The sequence below is a fragment of the Hakea prostrata genome, chromosome 1 (genome assembly GCF_041222555.1).
Source record: "Hakea prostrata isolate BN-2017 chromosome 1, UWA_Hpros_2, whole genome shotgun sequence".
In the NCBI taxonomy this organism is placed as follows: Eukaryota; Viridiplantae; Streptophyta; class Magnoliopsida; order Proteales; family Proteaceae; genus Hakea; species Hakea prostrata.
Genome location: NC_142600.1, coordinates 14,240,955 through 14,266,758, shown reverse-complemented (window position 1 = coordinate 14,266,758; position 25,804 = coordinate 14,240,955). Strand labels below are relative to the sequence as shown.

At 38.1% G+C, this 25,804-nt stretch overlaps 1 protein-coding gene across 7 annotated transcripts; it reads right to left on the bottom strand.

Annotated features, from left to right (window-relative positions):
- Positions 1 to 6,360: 6,360 nt before the first annotated feature.
- On the bottom strand, positions 6,361 to 24,812 carry LOC149027689 (uncharacterized). Of its 7 annotated transcripts, none has more exons than XR_016174996.1 (8): positions 24,655 to 24,812; positions 24,418 to 24,552; positions 23,045 to 23,165; positions 22,356 to 22,783; positions 14,603 to 14,763; positions 14,410 to 14,522; positions 12,538 to 13,968; positions 6,361 to 6,768 (listed from the first exon to the last, which is right to left on the bottom strand). XR_016174996.1 is itself a non-coding variant. In XM_089165020.1 (7 exons), exons 3-7 carry the CDS (start codon positions 23,150 to 23,152, stop codon positions 12,922 to 12,924), a joined length of 1,857 nt encoding a protein of 618 aa, XP_089021146.1. In that variant the 5' UTR covers positions 23,153 to 23,165; positions 24,404 to 24,552; positions 24,655 to 24,812; the 3' UTR covers positions 7,611 to 12,921. The 7 variants fall into 7 exon arrangements, 4 of the variants coding, with proteins under 4 accessions (XP_089021146.1, XP_089021117.1, XP_089021126.1 ...); XR_016174993.1 differs by lacking the exon at positions 6,361 to 6,768 and adding an exon at positions 6,775 to 6,990; XR_016174995.1 differs by lacking the exon at positions 6,361 to 6,768 and adding an exon at positions 7,612 to 12,034.
- Positions 24,813 to 25,804: the final 992 nt, after the last annotated feature.

The window sequence follows — 25,804 nt, the reverse complement described above, 5'->3', positions numbered from 1 at the left end:
TATGTTAAGGTTTTCGTCCAACAACAACATTATTACATTAGGTGCACCCCCCCCCCCACCCCCCCCCACCCCCGTGTTGTTTATGTTAAGGTTTTTCATGAAAGGGAAAGTGAGATACGACTAAGAGAAACAAACAAACTCCTAACCATAAAGGGCGGTGGAAAAGAGGGTCTGCCCTAATTAGGATTTATAAGTCAATTTGAAGGATCTAAAAGACTCAAATCTTAATTTTGTCCCCAACAAAAATTTCTTGATTCATATTTTATTTTTAAAAAATTTATAGTTTTGTATTAAGGGATGAGATTATTACATATACAGCCAATCTATAGAAGGAAATTACAAAAATATCACACTAGTCAACAACCATTTGTGTTAATCCACCTAATTATTAAACCTTTAGACACTACCCTTGAAAAATAAGGAGATGGAATGACTCAATTATCTTATGGGTTCTTAATACTTTTCAAGGATTTAAACCAACATATATATATATATATATATATATATATATATATATATATATATATATATATATATATATATATATATATATATATATATATAAAAGCCTTCAAATTTAGATTCAAATCCATTATAACCAATTCTGTCCTCAACTAATCTTATCTTCGATTAGGAAGAGTTTCAATTATAGTTGAAGTGTTAACAAGTTGTAGAGTTCTAATTGTAAAGTTGTAATTCAATTTCAAATACTCAAAGTGTAATTCAATAATATATGTACACATCTCCCACTCAAGAATTTGAGTGTGAAAGAATTTTTTTTCAATTACAAACAAAATTCTAACTTGGTATTAGTTTCTCAACCTCTAACCACCGTCCACGACCTCAAGACCTTCTCTTCTCACCACGATGAGCTTGCCTGCTTCTTCTAGCTCCGTTACTGACATGGCTTCCCCTCTAATTTCACCTACCACCATCATTTCTCTCCTACCTGTAAAGTTGGATCGAAACAACTATATCCTCTAGAAATAGTTAAATTTAAGGTTCCCAACTATATGAAAACAATTGTCAAATATGATCAAATCCATGCCGCATTTATGGAAATACTAACCCTTCCTTATGTTTCATTTCTTCACTTCTGTAAGTTATAGAGTCAAAACTTGAGACAAAAACTCAAGAGCCATCTACAAAACCTATTACTTCAAAGTTTATATCCATGACAAGATTCAAAGTAACATTCAAAGCAAGGATAGGGTGACTAAGCATTAATGTCATTGATATGGAGAAATCACAAGTAGCCATGGCCAGGGGGCTCAGTTTAATAGAGTGGATCAGGCACAGAACAATTAGAGTTGCGTGTGCATTTATAAGAGCCTGAAATAGGAAGAGTTCTAGCTATATAAAGGCATGAAAACTCGAAAGACACTCCTAGATATGCAGGACCATACTGTTAGTGTTACACCCCACCTAACAGTATAGGATTAATTTGACCGCCCATAGATGTGATTCACATTCACAAAATCGGGCATGATGCCACAATCAAAACGGTCAACACAATATAATAATCATGAGCAAGGGAGATAAATGTCATATATAATAAATAAAGAATACGAACTATCAAAAGGAAGGAATGGAAATGTGAATCAATGTTTACTTACACCTTTTAATCAAAGTTTGATAACTAAACTCTAACCCAAAATGTTATCTCAAATCCCAACAAGGAAGGAAAATCCAAAGGCCAAACTTGGCTCCATAAGAGCACTCCATGCAAGCGCACAATCCATTATGTGGCTCATAAACCTCCACAGCCAACACGTTATAAGTCTCCACAAGAGTATCTTCTGCTCAACGGATCCTATAACTTGTATACATATCTGAAAAGAAACATCTTAAAAGGGGTGAGTTCCAAAGAACTCAAGAGCTACCAATACACACATAAGATGTAATGAGGTGTAGGAAGCAATGATGTCCTATGATGCATTTTACTATGCTAATCATGTCATTCTCTACCTAGGTAAACACGCTTTAAAGTGCCACCAATCTCCATAGGGTAGGTCCACACTCTCACTGACCCCTCATGCTCCTAATTGGGCGCCCACAACCAAGGGTCCAAGGAGAGGTTATCATTCTCTCACCACAACCAATGTAAATGGGCAATAGGTCTATCATATCCACATCACCACCATTGGTCTGAGATTGACGCGTGTTAAGGAAATACCTAGCCATGCAGTGGTCATCTACTCATCATGCTACTTATGGTCACGGTACCTTCCCTCAAACGACACTACTCCTGTTGGTCCAGTATCCTTCTTTCAAAGAAGGAAAAAAGAAAGGTATTCATCCTCCAAAGACTTTAGTGAATGAGTGAACAAGGAGGACCAATAGAAGATTGGATTGAAGCACAAACATAGACCCACAAGGAAGCTTTACCTGAGTTTACTGATTTCGTGTTTTCTGCATCTTCTTCTCCTGATTTCCCTTCCTTTCTTCTAGTCTAAAACTGCAATTGATACGCCACAAACAGGGTGCATAGGCTAAGAGAGGTGTGCATATCAGTAGCATACGTTCCAGTTGCCTTCTCTAACAGGAAAATAATACAACAATGGGAACAAATCTGTGTTTCATTGGCCACCACTCAGTAAGGACAAAACCACCATCGTTGTAATTGTGCAAAGATGAAGAAACCTACAAGGGCTTCTCTGGACGGGTCTAAAGGTGTCGCAGGAGGAAGAATGAAGGTCCCAGCCCTTGGGTCAGCATTGTCCATGTGTCAACTTTTTAGAGCTCACTGGGCACTCCTTGGGAGATATTCTCCCTGGAGAGGATCCAAACCCCTTCTTCTCCCACTCTCATGTATTCGATCAATACTTGTATGTTCTTTCATTGAAGCTTACATCCTCAAATTTTCTTCTATGGCGTGCTCCGTTTCTTTCAATGCTTCAAGGTCATAACTTGTGAGGGTATATTGATGATTTGTTTGTGCAACAAATTTTTTCCCTACCTCTTATGTTAAAACTTTCCAAGTTGAAAGATATAAAATGAACAAATATGGTTGACCCCTATTGGGATGTACTATTAAACCAAAATTGGGATTATCTGCTAAGAACTATGGTAAAGCAGTTTATGAATGTCTTCGTGATGGACTTGATTTTACCAAGGATGATGAAAATTTGCTTAAGTGGAATGATTCAGCTGGCCAACAGGCATTTGACAATGCAAAAAGGGGAAGTCTACACTTGTTGGTGATTCCCTCTTCTTAAAATCGAACAATCCAATGCTCTGGATTGGATGTTGCCAAGGAAAATCCAGTAGGAATTTTTGACGACTTATTGGATTTAGGATTACATGCTTATGTTCGTAATATCAATAATGTTGTCAATCCTTGGGAGCGTGAATGTGCATGGTTGGGGAAACAATACTTTAGAGAATTGCAAACATGGAGACGCTAAGAGCACCTCATGGGAAGCAACCAATGGGAGAAGAATAACAATAACTAGGAGAACCCAGAAGCCAATAACAGTGCTAGCTGGGGGAAATGGAATGAGAATTACAGAAACAATTAAAGATGCTTCTAGTCAATACATGTCGAGCAGCATCTGTTGTTCTAATCATAGATAATTTGGTTGAGCTTTTTTTCTCTTGGCTTCAAGTTAGTAGATTCTACCAAAACATATACTGGTTGCAATGGTTTTAGTCTGCCAATCATTATTCTCCTATTATTTGAGTTTTACTGCTTGAACATCAGTTTATAAATAAACATCTATTGATAATTTTTATCATGTACAGTATAATATCTCTTAAGGCTAATGATTTACATTATAATAATGCTTTCTAAGGCTAAGAGCCTCATGGTTGAAAGAATGCAAAAAATAAACTAAAATACAAAACCAATACATGGCATCTAACTCTATTATCATTCATGATTTCAGGTTTTGAAAGAACCTAGGAGAAACAACGCCTCACAGATCTACAATAATATCAAATTTTTAAAAAACTAGTGATTTCATATTGTGAATATCTGAAACATGTGGATTTGAAAGGATGACATAAGTGGAAATATGGAGGGGGAGGAGAAGAAGAGAGAACAAAATATTTTCAAAAACCGTCCTCACCTTCCCCCAAACTGTACTTCCATTTTCAAAAATCTTCCTCAATGACGATGTATTGCCATGTAGGCAGTGATGGAAGCTACTTAGAGGCATAACAGCTTTTTCTCTCTCTGTTCTCTTCTTCCTCACTAGGTTTCTCCTAGATCTTGGTAGGAACATTCCAGCTTCTTCATTTTCCCTCAGATTCTTTTTTTTTTTTTTTTTTTGAGTCCCGCCTATGAATTCATAGATGAACAAAAATTGAAAGCTTGGTATGATTGGTTTGGCTGGAATTAAACTTCAAATGGTTTGGTTTGTTTGAAACAAAAGTAGGTTAACTCTCACTTAAGTTGGTATTTAATACACATAAGGTTTTAAACGGCTGAGATTTAAAGAAATTATGTGCCGACCATCCAACTACCCACCTATAGGACCGTGTCCTATTGAAGCAAAATCCGCTATACGGATGGAGGAATAGACTGGGTGAAGAGAATCTAGACTTTATATACCCTTATAGCATAGATAAGTTAATCATTACATCATCATCACCTAATTAGGGTCAATGGAAAACCAAAGTCAATTGAACGGTCAAAACAGAGGGTCCATGCCATTTACTTGTGAGTCGTGAGTCTCGTGACCACCCACCATCACAAAGGTCGGAGGGTTAGAGGGTTAAAGCATTTTTTTTTTGCCCAACAGCTTAAAGCATTGACAGAGAGAACAACATCATCATATGGATAATATGCGCATGCATGCTTGCATGTGAATTGGGTGATTCAAACGTCGGATGTTGAAACGGCGCCGTTATTTAACTTGTGACTTTTCTTTTCACACATGGTGTTATTTTATCCTATCCGGAATTCACGATAGTTCGATTTAGACATGTATGCAACTCGACAAGGATGGACCGGGTTCTCAAAAACCCAACCAACCACAGACCCCGGTCACAGGTCTGCCCGGACCGAGCAAATTGCCCATCCCGCTATCCTAGCTGAGTCCAGTCAACATTAATTAACCTAATGAACCGGCCGAACGAGTTTTGTTTCGGCTTTGTACCAAGAAATCGACGATTCTAAAGTAAATGTTAGTCAATACAACACATCAGTACAGTTAAATAATTTAATAAAAAATAATTGCTATATTATAATAAAATAAGTAAAATATAGTAGGAAACAAGAGAGGAAAAGAAAAACGTACGTGCCAGGGTTGATGAACAGGACAGGTCCCTGCTTACTGCCAAGAACCGAATAATATTGCTCTGGCAGTCAGTTTTGTCTCGTTTTATTACTCTTAATATTGAGTTGTTCATGATTAGCTTCATATATATAAGTTTTTTCTTCTTGGCATGGAGGAGCAACAAAATGTTGATATTTCATACTAGATAGAGGACCAGATGAGTAAAAAAATGTCGACTTCAGATCGTTAGTTTTATGATAGATATCATAGATGCTCGTATAGATCGATCTGGATTAATTGTTTCTCTTTAATTTTCTCTTTTTGCTTTCAGGTAAGGGTTGATAGTGCCCGCTTGCTTTCCTAGAATTTAGTAGTTGCGTCCAATGGAAATGGCAGATAAAGCGTGTAAGAAGTCAGGGAAAGATGGAGCCAAAATAAATGATTCCGATGTTTGTGAACAGCACTAGGCATCTCTCTTGTCTTGGGGCAAGGGCCGAGACTTCGGGGCATGCCTGGCACCACCTCGATCAGCAGTGCTTGGTGAATGGTAGATGCCCAAATAATAGTGAATTGAGGCATTATTCAATCCGCCTCTCGAATAAAGCGTGTAAGAAGTCACTTTAATTGGGGGATAAGTGTTAGAGAAAAATACACGTTAGCAGTCTCAGTATTGGACGTGTTCCTTAAAAGATTTTCTTTTTTAGCTAGTGACCCTTACACTTTAATTTACTATATTTTGTGAAGGAAAAAAAAATGTCATTACAAATAATGTACATCTATTTTTAATGTGTGAACCTAAATTTAAATATAATAAAATAATTCAAAAGTCGAACCCCTACTAAACCTCACATAAGCCCACATAATATGGTGAAAAAACATCAATGCTCCCCTGACGGAAGAGTGATCCACACTCTCCTCTCCTCCTGCCCATGTTAAGGAATCCTGTTACGCCCCTGAGGGCAACCATAAACCACCAAACTGTAAACCTATGCAGACAACACATAAATTGCACAATGACCAAGCTGGTTCAACTGTCTTCCACGCCCTTCATGCCGAAACCATCCACCACCCACCCCCACCATCATCCTCTCCCAATCCAACCCCCCCCCCCCTCCCCCAAAACAACAAAACCCTCCCTCTCTCCAAATAGTAAATAAATAAATTAATAAAAATAATAATAGAATACCCTTCTTTATGGTTTCTTCCCGGTGGTATATATGGTTTCAATACCGACTTCAAAACCATTGCTACTTCAAAGAATTCCAGTAGTACTTGCTTCCTATACACCCTTTCCTTTAATGGGAAAATGGACATGGTGCCTATTATTATTGTTTCCTGAAAAGTGTGGGGACCCAAGAAATCATATCTTCTACTTCTGAAACTTTTACTGTACATTAAGGAAATACAAGTTCTCTCATATTTATATTCAGATTCATTGTTCAGGTGGAGTCAATTCCTATAATATCCATAAAATCAAAATTTTACTACTAGGCAAAGGAACAACAGATCCTGTTATGTATGCACAAAGACTCCAAATTGTTGTATGCTGACAAGGAAAAAGAAAAAATTTAGAAATCTATAAATGGGGACACCACAATATGTAAGGAAAACAAACAAAAGAGCCAGTTTCTACACACATCTAGCAAGAGTCTTCTGTACATTCCCATTGAAAAAGCCAATTACTACAATATGGCACATCAGATGGGATCCATATTCTGCATATTTTGTGAACAGATAGCACCTAAGTCCTAGACGTCAAGCTTCATCCCTACAAGAATTTTCACACAACAAAACAATAACCTTAGAAATCCCGGGCAAGGGACAAGTAGTTGTTGAAGAAATGCATGGACATACACACAATAGGAATGTGGAAACCTTTTCTCCGAAGAAAGTGTAATGTTTGCCTTTTTGTTTGTGTAATCACCACTTATCCTGAGATCTCAACCTTTTAAAGGGTAGGCTATGACAATATAGATCAACATACTCAAGACCTTCCTGCATATGCAGGCTCACAAACAGACAGCTCTGTGCATGACACCATCATGTGGCACCAAGGGGCACAAAAACTCATAACAAAAACCCTAACAATTGTCAAGGGATTGAACCCCTGAACTCCCACACACCACACCTTCCTGCATGTGCAAAACCTCACTCAACAGCTGCGTCTGACAATATCATGTGGCATCAAGGGGCACAAACAACACACAAAACAAAAACCCCTCACACTTATCAAGGTTGAAGACCCAACTTCCCAGTGACAAGAGTGCTATCACATTCACATTTATTTAAAAATAATTGTTATTTTATTTGCATTAGTCGGTTTACATTCCTTATAAATAGGAATGAACCCCCCCCCCCCCCAATTCATAGTGTATTTCTTGAAGAAGAAGAGTGAAAAAGAGTGGAGGAAGAAGAAGAGAGAGAGAGAGAGAGAGTCATTTAGAAAGAATGTGTTGCAACACCTTTGTTGTGTGTAAAGTCTTTTTGTCCTTAGTACAAATCTATTTTTATCAAGTTCTATCTCTTGTGAGTATATCTTATTGATTGTGCTATCCACCACCACAACGGCAGCTTGCGTTTGGATTCTACGTGCAAATTAATTAAGTTATATTGAGTGGTTAAATATAATCTGGAAACTTGAAAAGATTCATTTTAACTGAAAAGTTAAAATCTGTAAGTAAAAACAACTAGCTTAAGGTGACCTACATAACAACAACAACAATAAGCCTTGTCCCAACTAAATGGGGTTAGCTACATGGATTCTTGCCTTCCAATTAGTTATGTTGAAATCATGCTAGATACAAGGCCTAAGCTATGCATATCCTTTCTCACCACTTCTCTTAAGGTTATCTTAGGTCTACCCTTATCTGTTCTAGTTCCTTCAATTTGGAGTATATCACTTCTCTGTGCAGGAGCATTTATAGGTCTCCGTTGAACATGGCGTGCCACCTCAAACAACTTTCCCAAAGCTTATCACTAATGGGAGCAACTCCAAGACCAACTCTAGTATGATCATTCCTTATCTTATCATTCATAGTTTTGCCGCTCATCCATCTTAGCATCCTCATTTCTGCTACACAGAATTTATTTATATGACTCTTTTTAAACCGCCCAACACTCTGCATCGTACATCATAGTTAGTCGAACGATGGTCCTATAGAATTTTCCTTTAAGCTTTAATGGAATACGCCGATCACACAAGACCCAAAACGCACCTCTCCACTTCATCCACGCTATCTTAATTCTTTGGAAAACATCATCCTCTATATCACCTCTTTTATTTATGATTGAACCTAGGTACCTAAAAGAATTGCTCTGAGGAATCTCCTTATCGTCAAGTTTCACCACCTCATCGTCTGCCCGATCATGACTAAAGTTACAAACTAGATATTCTATCTTTATTCTACTTAATTTAAAGCCTCTTGATTCCAAAGCTACTCTCCATGATTCTAACTTGGTATTAATCCCCACTTGAGTCTCATTTATCAACACAATATCATCAATAAAAAGCATACACCAAGGGACCTCATCTTGAATGTCTTTGGTTAATTCATCCATTACAAGTACAAATAAATACGCGCTAAAAGTTGATCCTAATGTAGCGCAACTGTAATTGGGAATTCATTACTTTGTCCCCCACTGTTCTTACACTTGTTATTGAACCATCATACATATCCTTAACTGTCTACATATTTACTTGCAACACTTCTTTTCTCCAGTACTTGCCAAATTAACGCTCTAGGTAATCTATTATAAGTTTTTTCTAGGTCAATAAATACCATATAAAGGTCTTTCCTACACTCTCTATACCTTTCCATAAGTCTCCTAATTAGGTAAATAACCTCCGTTGTAGATCTTCCCGGCATAAACCCAAATTGGTTCTCCATAATTGTGGTTAAGTGTCTCAAACGGGTTTCAATTACTCTCTCCTATAATTTCATAGTATGGCTCATCAGTTTAATGCTCCTATAGTTATTACAACTTTGAATATCTCTTTTATTTTTGTAAATTGGAACCACGATGCTTTTCCTCTATTCATCTGGCATTTTTCCTGTGCTAATAATCTTATTTAACTACTTAGTCAACCAAACTAGCCCACGGGTTCCTAAGCTCTTCCATACTTCTATTGGAATTTCATCAAGACCTTGTGTCTTGCCTAATTTCATCCTCCTTAGTGTTTCTTTTACTTCGGACATCGAAATTCTCCACATATATGTTTGAAAATTGGTGCCTTGGTGAATGGTGTCATCGTCTAAATCACAGGTGCTTGAAGCATGTTCGTTTAGTAGACTAAAGAAATACATTTCCCATCTTTTCTTAATGTCCTCATCACATACTAGTACTTTACCATCTTCATTTTTAATACATCTAACATGATCAAGATCTCTACTCTTCCTATCCCATATTTTAGCTATCTTATAAAGAGATTTTTTTCCCTTCACTACAATCTCAATTAACAGAAACTATGACATAAATTAACAGTTTGTTATCTGGTTATCAGTATAAACTTCCCTTCATAGGCACTTGCAAGATAAAAGGATTAGAAAGCTCTTCAACCATAGGCACATGGCTCATAAACACAGTCATAGAATGAATAAACTTAAGAATATGGAACTATGATTGAGGTATGACATGGATCGTCGATATTTATTTTGAATCTATGAAATTAAAATTGCAACAATGTTTAGAATCTAGATTCATGGAATTTCCATAGTTGTCAAGGTGCCAAAGCGATCCAAGGTGGTGGAGGGTAGTCTAAGCGCCTAGGCAGGCACATGGCTCATAAACACAGTCATAGAATGAATAAACTTAAGAATATGGAACTATGATTGAGGTATGACATGGATCGTCGATATTTATTTTGAATCTATGAAATTAAAACTGCAACAATGTTTAGAATCTAGATTCATGGAATTTCCATAGTTGTCAAGGTGCCAAAGCGATCCAAGGTGGTGGAGGGTAGTCTAAGTGCCTAGGCAGAATGGTATTCGCATAGGAGTTACCTTCATGATCAAGGGGCGAAGTTGTTGTTGTTGTGTTTTTTTTTTTAATTATTATTATTTTTTTTCCTCACTTTTCCTAACATTAGTTAATATATTATAAATATACCTTATATCATGTTGATTAAGCCCCATCAAGTCCTAAAAAATCAATATTAAGCCCCAGGAAGACATCATTAATCTACATAGAACCAGCAGACAGTATAATTGAACAAGCAAGCAACTGAAACTTTGAAACAATTAAAACAAACAATTGGTTTATCCTATTCTTGAGATTGGTCATTGTCACAATAAGTTTGTCTCTCAATTAGTTTACACTATCCTTTGAAATTATAATCTTATCTCAATTAATTTACACTCTCCTTTGAAATTATAATCTTATCCATAAGAACTCAAAAGTGCTCTCAATATAGAGAAAATGTTTTCATTGTGTCAAATGGTTTTATTTTTACATGAGACTTTTTGTATTAGGTAGGGTACAGATTTAGCTTTCCAACAAGTCCATTTCTTAAATCTAATTTATATTGGAGTTGAAATTCTAGTCAAACTTTGATTGGTGTGCTTGAATGCTATCAAATCACTCTGGATGAAAAAAAAAATTTGAAGTATAAAAAAACAAATGAATATTTTATCACACTTTTGGTTTTAGCAATCACATAAAGATTTAAGGACTTTCTAGATTTAAGAAAAACCTTAGCATTAGCATGTCAAAATTTTTACCTACTAGTGAGAATCTGACTTTGTTAATGAACTAGGGTGGCTGACTTTTATGTTTTGGAATTTGTTCAGTTACTGTTTTTATAGGATTCAAGTAAGGGGCTAGTGCTAATTCATGAACAAGCTGTATGTAAATGACAAATGATATTAGGCATAGCTAAGGGTCAAGAAGTTCAATGTCAGTAAGGCAGCCACTGCCTAGACCACCCAAAATCCACCTGGACACCTAGGTGGATCCTCAACAACTACATTCACAGATCCAGAATTAGCATCTGCACAGTCTGGAGTATCTAGACACTTAAGGGCAGGCAAACTTAGGAAAAAGATCCTTACAGCTTAATGTTAGTCAGCTATTTAAGGACTAGATTCAGTCCAGTTGATGAATTGTTCGATTTACTACAAGTGAACACCTTTGTTAGTTGTTACTGAACTCAGACGCCACTGCTGTTCAGCCACGCTCATCACAGATTAAAAAACCCAAAGAGAGAAGTATCAAATCATGAATTTTCAGCAGTACAGGTGGAAGGCTGAAGTGACCTGGATTGAAATGGCCAGAGAAGTCATGGATGTGTATATGACAGAATGGTGGAGAGCTGGTTAGACAATAAGGGAAAATCTGAGATGAGTTGCAGAGGAAATTGAATAAATCTGTTTTTACCTTTTTCCTTTGGGTGGGGGTTGTGGGGTGCAGGGGAGAGGAGGAGGGAGCTCAGGCATGCCATACAGGACCACAGGATCACACAAACAAACTCAACTTCAATTCTTTATCAAATCTGAAGATTATTGTGATTACATGGTGTAAATAAAAGAAATCGAAACAGTTCTATTATAACTCTTAAGACTGGAATACAATGGAACCCTACTCCTAGCTAGCGTAATCAAAGTAAAACAGAAGACTAGACAATAACTCCAATAAATAAATAAGCTAGTATCTGGGTTCTCAATGGGTTCAGTCCAGTCCAAAGAAGTGCCGAGCATTAGAAAATGGGATAGTAGAGCAGGATTAATGAAGCAGTCCCCGAATTGTTAACAATGATTGTAATTCATCTTCAAAATGGTTATGAGAATCTTGTAAGCTGGAACTGCTTCCTGATTCTGTCAAGTGGAGTAAAAAGGAAGACGAAGAGAAACATTATCAGAAAAAAAATGACATTCAAGTGAGTCATGATTCAATTCTCTTTATTTTAAGCCTAATATTTTAGATATGGGGTAGGGGTGGACATGGTCATTCATGAGTGAAGAATAGTGTTTATTAATCAATCTACGTAATCAATCTTGTGAACAGGTTCTCAAGGGCAAAAAGAGCTTGCAGCCCTCCAAGACAGGACAAATTAAAAAACCAAACAATTATTCCTTACATCATACAGAGAAAGCTTAGCTGTTGTAAACCAGAAATGGGTTTGTTCTTTTTTTTTTAATCTTTCTAAAATCAAAAGGAATCAAAACATATCATGATCGATGTAATCCTCTAAAACAATTGAATCCACAAACACCAAACAAGAAAATAAAAGAGTAACATGTTTATCAAACCATAAATATTTCAAGTGGATTTCCTAAGGCTTTGATTTGGGGAAGCAGAAGTATATAGATAGAGTTACCTGCGTTTATCTGAATTCCCTTAAACGACCCCTGGTGAATAAGACAGACTCCTCCAAAGAGATGAGAAAAACAGAAATCTCATAAATCCAATCATTCTTTCCCTCCAACCACCATAAAAATAAATAAATAAAATAAGAACCACCAATCCACATTCACTCCATGGTGACATCACAGACTCCTTCAACCTCCTTCCTGAACAAACACCATGCTGAGCCATATCTACAACTTTTCCATTTTATTCAACAAAGCACTTTCCCTAGATGTGCTGCAGAAAAGCACATCATGAAGAATTCTAACCATTGAACCAATATTTCCAACTAAACATCACAACGTCATTGGAGATTGATGCTAAGGAAAAATGCATCAACCACCATGGCTTATTGTTAACTGCGTAAATTTGGCCTGAACGCATCAGGGAACCTGTAATATTGACCTCCAGAAGGTATCGTGGTTCCTACAATTGATTGTCTTTGACTTCCATCACCATAGCCAGAAGGCATTCTTGGGACCAAATCTGCATATGAAGGATAGGTGTGTCTACTTGATGCAGGTAATCTACTGCTCATGTCCATATAAGGATCAATATACAAATTTTGAGGAGAACGACTAGACCCACTCTCTAGGTAAAGTTTAGCACTGTATCTATCACCAGCAAAACCTCCAACCCCCACATTCGCAGTGTAACTTGTTGAGCTGAGATGAGAATCAGAGGGCTTAAGCAAGCTGATCTGGGAATTCTGAGGAATGGTTTCAAATTTCAAATCTTTTGGTACGCTGAACAACCCAGCACACCCAACAGGAACCTCAATGGCATCCCTGGCCTTTACTTCTGGAAAAGGATAACTTGTCGCTCTCACCATAGGCCCCACTTGGCTTGACAGTGGCAATCTATTGATTTTGTGTTTAAGAGATGATTTTGCATGTTGAAGTGCCTCTAGCACACCTTCCAAGCTACCTTTTGTATCATGTAAACTTACTGGTTGCGGTTTGTCCAACCTAAACGATGCTTCTCCTCCACGAGAACTTTTTTGCACATGCAATGAGGATTTCTGCACAGGATGATGCTCAGATGGCCCATGCAAAGGCTGACGAAGAGAGTTCCCCAACAAATCCAGTTTTTCCTTCTCCTTAGTGTTACTTTCTGTTTTCAAATGTCTTGGAAAAGAGAAACTGGAGGAGACTTCATCAACCATGCTGCTGCTGCTGCTACTCTGTTGCTGAACTGGCAGGCAACCCATCTCAGAATGCACTGTAGGAAGAACTCCATTGACCAAGGGCTTGCCTAGAGCATCTTCACCGTGACAAACATATTCTGCTTCTGACCTCACTTGGTTCTGCGATGGAATCATGTCAACTAGATCAACAGTTTCTGGCCTTATCTCATCCCTCTCTTCAGTGACATCAGAGTGATTCCCAAGTTCAGAAGAATCCTACATATTCCATAGTTAATAAATCAAAATTGTTAGCTTCTAGTGTGTAAAATGCATAAATGAAGAGTCAATTACAAACCAAGTAGAAGATAAAATGAAACAGAGCACTTTAAAACGATGCATACCTTTTTTCCATTAAAAGGAAAGCCCCCCCCCCCCCCCCCCCCCCCAAAAAAAAAAAAAAAAAAAGGAGACAACAACAACAACAACAAAGACAGCACTAGATTTAGTACATGGGACAAAATGTAGATAATGAATAATCCTTTCCATGAAAGGCCTAATGTCCAGACAAAACCAGAATTCCCAAAACATAAACTAACATACTAACATTGCTCAGTGACATGCTTCTCAGAGCTGGTGACAAAGTAATGGATTGCTGACAAATAACAAACTTGAAAGTGCATGAATGGGTAAAAAGTTCAAATGTCAAAAGAAGCAGACCAGAATACAGTTGATATTTTCTGTGAAGTTTGCCTCCCACTCTCTCTGAGCATTTTCTTCTGCTTCATATCGAACAGTGAGCTGGGCCTGATGTTCTAGTGCCCTTTCAACATCTGCATTTCACTCAAATAAATTGGAATGGAGGCCAATATAATTCGTTTTACCTGACACACTGCACAGACAGAAATTATACCTTCAAGAAACCCTTTTGCTTCCTTTTCTTGATATCTGTCTTCTGTGATCTCCACTGGTCCATTTTTAGAACCATTAAGAGTGACTTCTACACTCTTAGATTCTCCACTTCCCTGATTTTCATGCTGGAAAGATCCACCGTCCACTTCATCAGCTCCTGATCTGCCATTAGTATTAGTCTATTAGATAATGCACGAGAATCTGTAAGTGATTATAGCAGCACTTATGAGACTGACAAACCATAGAGTCAACATATATACTTTGCTATTTTCCAAGGGATTTCCTTTGTTAATCTACTCTAATGAGCATGAACTACAGGTTGGAGCAATGACTACAAGATTAGTTAAGTAGAATTAGTCTAGTCCCCGGCTTAATAAAACCCCTTTGTACCCAACAACACAAAATATATATATATATATATATTAGTTTAGTCAAAATTGTTGGATGCATTTGAACTTGAACCTTCAACGTAAAAAAGACATCCATGTTACATACTAGAACTATTACAAATTCGGGTATGGATGAAAAATTATAAGCCCATGTTCTGATTTTCAGAGGTGGTCAAGGAGCATCAGATACATCTTGTTATAGCAGGACAGGAAGGGATGTTGGGCCAAAAAATGGCAGGGATATCACAGGCACTGAAACCCCCGCAGTTGTTGCGCTCGCATACCGCCGGGCTGCAAACTAAAACCATTTTGAAATTCACCTTTGCCTCCTGTCGGCCATCTCTTTAGGTATGCTGTCTCTTTTCCCGCTTCCAATGCCCTTGCTTTGACTTCCAACTTCCAAGTTATTATAGGATTAGTGGTAATCAGCTTATAGAGTTTTTATATAGATGTAGTAGCGTATGGCCTCATACATAAACTATGAGTAAATAATATTGATGTTTTTATTTTTATGAGAATTCAAGGTGTGCTTAGATAGATTGTCTTCATAGATCAGCTGAATTCCTGTCCTATTCTATATCTTCTATCCTCTAGTTCTTATTCGTCCATCAGGTTTATTTTCTTCTCTTTTGTGAAACCAGTGGCACCTTAATGTAGTATTGTATTTGATTAATCTAAACAGTAGCCAAATAGGACCTTTCACAGGGAATCAAGTTCAGATTTGATAGACTTAAGATGAAACAGAATTTAGATGTGAAAGAGGGCTGAAACTAGAGTGGTATTATGAGGATAATAGCATAACAATACCGGCTGAATAGATCTTCAAAACAGGGGTGGAACAATGAGGAAGAAATTGAAAGGACAATATGAGGGAATTGAGAATAACAATGTAAAACCCGGGCTTCACACTGTAAGATGGATCGATTGGATCGAACACCAACCTACCTTGATCAAACAAAAGGATTCTCAATAGAGAAGGAATGCTAACAAAGCAATTTGATTTCAATTGATGAGTTGTATCTTCACCTCTTACATAAGTCTCTTTATATAACATTCTAAAGAGACATAAACATTAATGGTAACATCCAACCACTAGCTAACACCACCTACTTATTAATAACTCAACTACTACCTAACTCTTGACAAAGGAAAACTCTTTTGACAATGAGCTCTTTTATTTTAAAACCACATCTCCTTTTACTGAATTTTCAAAAACTAGACTTTGGCTTAGGTCTAGACTATGCGGTTAAATATATGTGGGTTAACTTTAACCCACTAAAACAGTCCTAACCCATGAAAGCCATGGGCTGATTCAGGTGATAGTTTTAGGCCTTTGATGGGCCTAACCCAATGGATTTTTTCTTTCTTAAATATGTCTTTAATTCTGCATCAACTCTCCCTGGCTTGAAAACATTCGTCTCCAACGAATGAATGAATGACATGTAACGTTCATACAAATCGGGATCGAGTTTCTTAAAATCATCAGCATGAATCCAAGTACTATCATGACGTGGACGATTCTTCCATTTGACGAGGAAAGCATGGTATCCAATGCCACGACGAGTGGTTTTGTAAGAGTCATCCAAAACCTCTTCAATGATGTTAGTGATTGGTGGCTTGAGTTGGGGCAGCCTTAACATTTGTTCAGTGTCTCCATCATCAGAGTGGTGTCCTTCATAAAGATGTAAGTCAGCCACATTAAAGACATTGCTTATGTTCATTTCTTCTGGTAGCTCGAATACATAAGCATTTGGTCCAATGTGTTTCAGCACCTTGTATGGACCCATCTTCTTTGGATGGAGTTTGTTGTTGACCCCATGTTGGAACCTTTCTGGGTTGACACGAACCATCACCATGTCTCCCGGTTGCCACATATTGTCAATGACAATCTGTTGTAGCCTTGTAGACATCATTGTTGAGAGGTATTCTTCAGCAAACATCAGCATGTACCTCTGTGATATGGTGCAGAAACTCGTTGTCCTCAATACTCACGCGTGCTTGTGGTGGTAGTGGAATGAGGTCTATAGGTTGTCGGGGTTAAACTCCAAGCAAAATCTCAAAAGTAGTATGACCTGTCGTTCGATTAACTGAGTTGTTGTAAGTAAACTCAGCTATGCCAAGTATGGATGGCCATGTCTTCTCATAGTCACGAACCAAACACCTCAGTAAGTTTCCCAAGCTTCGATTCACCACCTCTGTCTTCCCGTCAGTTTGTGGATGGAATACAGTTGAAAACTGTAACTTTGTGTTAGTTTTCAGCCACAATGTCCTCCAAAAGTAGCTCATGAACTTGACTCACAATCTGAGACAATGCTACTTGGTAGCCTATGTAGTCATGCAACCTCCTTAAAGAATATCTTTGCAATGTGAGATGCATCAAAGGTCTTGCGACATGGTATAAAGTGAGCCATCTTTGAGAATTGGTCAACTACAACCATGATGGAGTCGTATTGCTCTTTTGTTGAGGGTAGCCCAAGTACGAAACCTATACTAATATCAATCCCAGGTGCATGAGGAACTGGTAATGGTGAGTATAGACCTGTATTTTGCTTGGTTCCTTTGGCTAGTTGATAGACTCTGCATCTCTTGATTACATGATCAGCATCCTTTGCAATATGAGGCCAATAATATCGATCGGTAACTTGTATAATAATCTTATCCCTGCCAAAATGACCTCCCAAACCTCCGCCATGCAACTCCCGTATGATGTGATGGCGTAGGGAGAAATTTAGAATGCATAACCGAGTTCCCAAAAACAAATACTCATCATGAAGTGAGTATTTATAATGTTGCCTACCTTGTTGTAGCTCCTTGTATGGCATGTTGAAATCTTCGTCAGATGTGTACTCATCACGTATCTGATCAATGATAACTACATATGCTGAGAATGTGCTAAGAGTAAGTATTTTCGGCTCAATGCATCAGCCATTGTATTCTTCTTTCCTGCTTTGTACTTCATTGCGAACACAAACTCTTGTAGATAAGCAACCCATTTAGTGTGTATGTTGCTAATCGACTTCTGTGAATGTAAATACTTGAGGGCCTCATGATAGGTATAGAGAATGAACTCTTTGCCGATGAGATAATGTCTCCAATGGCGTAACACCTGGACAACAATATAGAGCTCCAGATCATATGTCGAATAGCGTAGCTTGGCATCATTAAGTTTCTTGCTATAGAAAGTGATAGGGTGCCTTCCTTGCATCAATACACCTCCTAGACCAATATGTGAGGCATCAGTTGCTACCTCAAATATATGGTCAAAATTTGGCAGGCGATTGGAGCCTTTGTCATCTTTTGCTTGATAAGGTGAAAGGCTTTGGTTGCCGCTACTATCCACTTGAACTCACCTTTGCCTTGCTTCAAACACTCGGTAATAAGTGCCATGACTACACTAAAGTTCCGAATGCATCTCCTATAAAACGATGCAAGTACATGAAAACTACGAACCTCGGTGATTGTCTTTGGTGCAGCCTAATCCGGTATACTTTTTATCTTCTCTGGATCAGCTTCAACCCCCTATGATGAGACAATAAAACTTAGAAACACAACCTTTGGCAGCATAAAGGAGCATTTCTTGATATTGATGTATAGCTTCTCATGGCAAAGCACTCTTAAGACTTGCCGTAGATGATCGATGTGACCGTCTAGATGCTTGTTGTAGATCAATATATCATTAAAGTATACGACCAAAAATCAACCAATAAAAGGACGGAGTACCTATGTCTTCACCCTCATGAATGTACTAGGTGCATTCGTCAGACCAAAAGGCATGACTTTCCATTCGAATAGTCCATCCTTGGTCTTAAAGGCAATCTTCCCCTCGTCTCCAGGTCGAATACGAATCTGATGATAGCCACTTCTAAGATCCAATTTAGAAAAGATCTTAGCCTCGGATAGCATGTCTAACATGTCATCAAGCCGCAGTATAGGAAACCTATACTTGACTATAATCTTGTTGATTACTCTACTGTCCACACACATGCGCCATGAGTCATCCTTTTCTGGAGTGAGTAATGTTGGCACAAAACATGGACTTAAGCTCTCCTGAATGAATCCTTTATGCAGCAACTCATTCACCTGTCTTTTGAGTCATTATGCTCTGTTGGGCTTAGGCGATATCGCCGGTAGGTTTGGTAACACCGAACCCGGTACCAAATCAATGGCATGTTGAATATTGCACATCATATGAGGTAGCTTATCAGGCAACTCATCAGGCACCACATCAGAAAAATAAAAAAGTAACTCTTTGATGGGTGGGGGGAATGTCACCTCAGGTGGAGGCGTGACTTCCCTTGTAACAAGAGCCAATACCAACCCTGTATCATGGCTAGTGTGAATAAACTCCTTATGAGGAACAACCAACAACTTTTTTTGCGGTATGGACAACAACTTTTGTGCTTCATTGGTCCCCTTTTGGTTGGTCCTCAAGGACCTCCGCTGACGCATTTCAGCTGGGACATTGACTGGGTGGAGGACAATGTGAAGTCCTTTGAATTTGAATACACAATGGTTTTTCTTCCCCCCGACCATAACATCATTATCATACATCCATGGTCGACCAAAAGAACATCAGTAAGATGCATAAGGATTACATCATACCATACCTCTTCCTCATATTGATGGAGCTTCAGTGGTACAGAACATCATTGATTTACCTTCAGAGTATTCCCATTCAGCAAGGATACTCGATATGGTTGAGGGTGCTTCTCCACTTTCAAGTTTGCTTTCCTCGCAAAAGTGTCTAAAGTAACGTTGATGCAGCTCCCACTGTCAACTATCACCAAAGCGGTATTATCTCCAGACTTCATACCGCTGTAGAAGATACAATTGCGCCGCCAGTCCTCTCCTTTGGTTTCAGCCACCAAGATGCGGCCTACTATATAAATGCCATAAGCATCACCTCTATTAGCATCATCCTCATCATATGCAGCTCCGTTATAGTCGCCATCATCGAGCAGGTATGGGAATAGATCAGGATCTTCTTCCTCTACTGACTTTTCTATCTAAGCAACAGCATTAATCTTTTGACGGTGTGGGCAATATTAGCATAATGTCCAACCTCTTGACAGTGAAAACATTGTGCTTGGCTACCGCTAGTCATCGAAGCCTTGCCATTATCTTGTTGAGAGGAAATGTGGGTTGAGTAGGGGTTGATGTTGTAGGTTTTGGTGCTAAAAATTTTCACCTAGCCTCCTCGGCTTGGTGTCCAAACCTTTTGTTGTTGGATGCCAATAATTCTTTCGCACGTAGGGCCTTTTCAAAACAATCCCACACATTCTCTACATCCACAACGCCAATGGCCCTATTGATTTCAGGCCGTAAACCCAATCTGAAACGTGACAAGATTTGGATCTCCCTCTCTCGAATTCTTGTACGAGAAGAAAGAGAGTCAAATTGTTCCATATATTCTGTAACTAACAAGTTCCCTTGACGAAGAGAATTTAACTTGTCTTGTAGTCGCAATCGAAAAGTAGATGACAACTACTTTTGACTCAGTTCTTCCTTCATTTCCTCCCATGTAGTAGGAGCTCTACCACAATCTTCCAATTCATATTCGCGAGTTCTCCACCATTCACGTGCAGCTCCAACTAGTTTGGTACGTGCTAACTTCATCTTTCATACCTCCGATAGTTCATACCAATCAAAATAGTCATCCAACGCTACCAACAATCAAAAAAGACTTGAGGATCATGCTTACCCGAGTATTCTTTGAGTTCAAGTTTAACCCTGTGAGAGTCACTAACATGCTTATTGAATGTAGGTTGTTCTCCAACGAAATAACTTTGTAGGTGCTCCTCAAAAGTTGATTGCACAACTGGAATCCTTTAAGGTCCTCTCCCCATATTTCTCCGAGTAGGAAAATTGGCTACAGAATGAGCTGGATGGGATTCTTCACCAAGTGGAGGGTGAGGAGCATGAGTAGAGGCAGCAACTCTGACCTCCATTTCTGAGAACCTCTCGTCCATTTGCTTTTGGTTCGCAATGATTTGGTTGCTCATTGTCGCCATCCCCATCATTGCCGCCATAGGATTAGTTGGACTGGATGGTTCAAAATTTTCACTCCCTGTCATGGCTCTGATACCAAATAATGTATTATTATATTTGATTGATCAAAACAGTAGCCAAATAGGACCTTTCACAGGGAATCAAGTTCAGATTTGATAGACTTAAGATGAAATAGAATTTATGTGAAAGAGGGCTGAAACTAGAGTGGTATTATGAAGATAATAGCATAACAATACGAGCTAAATAGATCTTCAAAACAGGGGCAAAACTATGATGAAGAAATTTAAAGGACAATATGAGGGAATTGAATAACAATGTAACACTCAAGCTTCACACCTTGATCAAACACAAGGATTTTCAATAGAGAATGAATGCTAACAAAGCAATTTGATTTCAATTGATGAGTTGTGTCGTCATCTCTTACATAAGTCTCTTTATATAGCATTCTAAAGAGACATAAACATTAATGGTAACATCCAACCACTAGCTAACACCACCTACCTATGAATAACTCAACTACTACCTAACTCTTGACAAAGGAAAACTCCTTTGACAATAAGTTCTTTTATTTTCAAACCACATCCCATTTTATTGAATTTTCAAAAACTAGACTTGGACTTAGGTCTAGACTATGAAGTTCAACATATGTGAGCTAACTTTAACCCACTAAAACAGTCCTAGCCCATGAAAGTCATGAGCTAATTCAAGTGATAGCTTTAGGCCTTTGATGGGCCTAACCCAATGGGCTTTTTCTTTCTTAAATATGTCTTAAATTCTGCATCACGCCTTCATTTCTATCTAGTTCCAGATTATGTTCTACTTGAAATAACTACTTAAAACTGTTATGTTTTTCTCCATGACATTCTAGTTCATGGCTGCTAATTATCTGAAATATCATTTGATCTATAGAGCATGAATTTCTGAAACTTCAGGTCCTTATGCTATATGGTAATCCTAATGGTACTAAAACACACCCAGGAAAGTACATCTAGCCATTATGTTTATGTGGAACTTTACTAGTCTATGCTTCTACTAAGATATACCACTTGAACAGAGTACAAGGTTGATCTGAACTCTCTTCTGAGTAATCAGATTTACTCCCTAACTTACTTATTCTCTGGACTGGTCATCCTATTCTGCAAGACAGTTCTAGAATCTCTGTTTCAGGATGCTACTTGCATTAACTTATCTATGGCCGTTTATGCATTTGATGGTCATTGGAAGATTTATTGACAAAAGAGTACAAAACAGGCTCATAGAAATTCAGTCATTCAAGACACTGAAAAGTAAATCTAAAAAAAGATATCCTCGGAAAAACAACAAAGTTGAGTACAGGAAAATCATTAAAAAAGACACCTCGTTTCTTTTCGTTTAAGCTGGCGACATTGTCTACCCAAATTTCTTCTTGAAGATGAACCACCTCTATTGAAACTACCCCTCTTCCTCCTGGCCTGATCCATGTAGAGAGAAGTTGGAGTATCAGGGCAGCTCGTCCAAGATAAACTTCTACTGGATTCAGAAGAACCTCTCAGCTCCAAACCAGAAAACTCCTCCAATTCGTTCATCCTTGCTTCCGATATCATGGAGCTTTCTAGTTTATTTGAAGATTCAGTACCCTCCTTAGATCGATCGAGGATATGTTCTTGGTCAGAGATTGAGTTAAATGTCTCAGAGAAGTAACCAAATCCATGCTTTTCCAAAACTGCTAGAATCTCAGCAGTTGCTTTCTCAGCTTTCTTTCTTTGAAGAGTCATCGCTTTTAGTTGCTCCTCCAACTCCACCACCTATTTTATTAAGTCTCAGAAATATTAAAAAAAAAGGAAGTGTATAAATTTAGAAATAAAAAAATTGACTGTTACACTCTAATCTTACAATTGTAAGAAGTTTACAACTAACAGAAAACAACAAAAAGAAATTTGAACTACTCAAACTAAAAGTTTCCTTTTATAAGGAAAGAGGTCAGAGAATTTTCCAAATTATTTGGTTCTTATTATCAGATCAAAAGAAAATTGCTTCACACTGGAGGAAAGTTCAATGAAACAAACCCTTTTAGCCAATTCGTCCACTCTCTGTCTTGCAGTGTTTGATACAGATCGTTCAGATTGCAACCGAGCACGAAGAAAAAGAATTGTCATTCTACTAGAGTCCTCCATTTCAGTTTTTTCCCTGAAGTAAGAAGTAAATAATTTAGTTTAACTTCAAGATAAAGAAAAGTGCTTTATTATTCTCATAATTGATGTGCCCGACAACAGCTCCATTCAGCCACTAAAGAAACCCAACTTGTGATCTGTTGGACAGGACACAGCTATTAGTTACTGAACACTGCTTTTCATCTCTTCCTTATAAGTTGGCTCAACATAATGTTACATTGATGTTTCCTTTTCCTCATCCTCCCCCCCCCCCCTGTGTGGTGTGGGGGGGGGGGATCGGCAGGAGGGGATGAGGGGATGGGGTGGGTGGGCTTGCTTGACTGGTTCCCAGTTTGACTTACCGTATACCTGCTTCTCCATATATAATTTCTACCAATACAGATAGCTAACAGATTGTAGGTTCAATAAACAGAATGGTATATCAATCTCCCTTCATCTAAAGCATCAAGTTAAAACTACAACACCCCACCTCCAAAAAACAAGGAAAAAGGAAGAAAAAATCAGTCAGTCCCAAAATTAGGGATAAGTACATTTCAGAGTTTAGAGTATTAACTAAGGATGACTTACTACTTAGGAATCAGTAGGGATTACTTACTGCTGAGATATTCAATACACACAAAGCACAACTGATCAAATAAATTGACAGAAAAATGTTCCTGTTTCTAGGTTCTGGAGAGTTGCCACCCAGACACCCTGCGAGTGCGCCCAGATGGGAAACCCCATGCCCACATCCAAGATCATACAGCATAACAGTCAAATCCAACTCAATCCTATAAGTATGCTCATAACCTCCCATCTCCAAGTTGTCCAGGATTAGTGGACGCCAAAACTATCAGCAACATCAGAAGCAACCATTTTGATCACTGGAGTATCAGAGTTCATTTCCATACTCTAGTATCAAAATCCCCAAAACATGAGTATAACAGGGGAACATTAATTCACTCTTTGAATAATCGAACTCCAAATACCCATAACAGTGCAATACCGTGATAAATACAAACAGGATGAAAATGCAGAAGGTTGAACTATACAGAACCCTAATTTTCTCCAAAAACAAAATTCCTAAGCTCAATAAATTCCAACAGTGTAAATTTCCAAGAATAGAGGACCAAAATACGTAACATCTACAAAATACAGTAGTAATTGTGAAATTAAAGATCATCAAGACATAACACCAATCATAAAAACCACTGAAGACACGACCATGGGCTCAAACAGTTAAAAGAATAAAGAATATAAAGACATACTAAACACCTCGGGTTCCTTACTTCTGGTCCAGCTTGTTCTGATCTTCATACGATAAGTTATGCATTACGATAACAGAAGTCAAGCAAATCCAGCATAACCTCAGCTATAAAACCAGCTTACTACGATCCAGCACCAAAAACTTCCAATTACAACATCTAGAATCCCAAAAACAAGTTAAGCTGCAGTTCACCGAAGCTACGAAACGGAAAGAGAATTAAAAGTAAAATCAATAGATGTTTCAATCAACTAAACCATACCAAACCCTCGTGAGTTGAGAAGAAGAGTACGACGAGCGAGAACTCTTGCCTACTGGACTGGTGCAGAACTTTCGGTTCGCCGATTGATCACCAGACAATTTATGAGAATTGAGATGTAAGGACTTGGGACCTGTGCGTACCTCGCAGAGTCAATAACGATTTACAAATTACAGTAGCGATTGTCAAACTTAATTTTATTCTGTTTGGTTTATTTCTAGTTTTTTTTTTTTTTTTATTTGAAAGAAGAAAAAAAACCACAGAAAGAAAAAGTTTTGCTCCCCGGTCATGTATGGTGTATAATTGTGATGCATTTAAAAACTATTTAGCCTCCTTATCAGCACTTGGAACACCACAAAGCCCTGGCTAATTGCAGAGCTTAATTGAACAACGTTGATGGAGGAAACGATTCAGATATCTTCATTGTGTGTCATCTCTTAGTTTATATAGGGTTTACCTGTTATTATCGACCGTTGATTCGTTCATGCTTCTTCCTGATGGCTGTCTAATTGTAGAGTTTTTCCTCATCTTTCGAAACCGGTTAGGTTTACCTTTAGTGGCAAGATCGTGTATCCTGAATTTAAAGAAAATACGTTTCTTTCCATAATCGTCGGGTTCCTTCTTCTTCATGTTACTCAATGGTTAATCTTTGAAACCGGCCCGACTGTGATCGAACCCAGTTAGATGTTATTTCCTTCTTATCAAATTGTATTTCCCCATAAATACTCTACATGCCCATAGCTAGTTTGGGAATATGATCTTACATATGAATATCTTAAAATAATAATAACAAACAAGATTTTACTGAGAGGAGACGTTTCGCTTTCAAGATTGTAGAAGTGAAAATATTTTAAGCACAAGTTTGTAGCAGCCAAAAGGTACAATTTGCTCGTTGACATCGCTGCCAACATTCTTAGCATCCCCTCCCCCTTTATCCTACAGTAGATCGTCTCATCTGGAAACTCACTTCAACATGCAAGTTCATAGTTAGTTCGGCTTATAGGTTGATAACATCATCTTCTTTTCCCCCCTCCCCTTTACCCACCTTTAACTGACTTCAGCTTTGACATCTTCTCCTCCCACTTAGGATACTCTTTTTCTTATGGAAAACTATTCTAGGCAAATTATCTACAGCGAAATTGTTGTTAGCAAG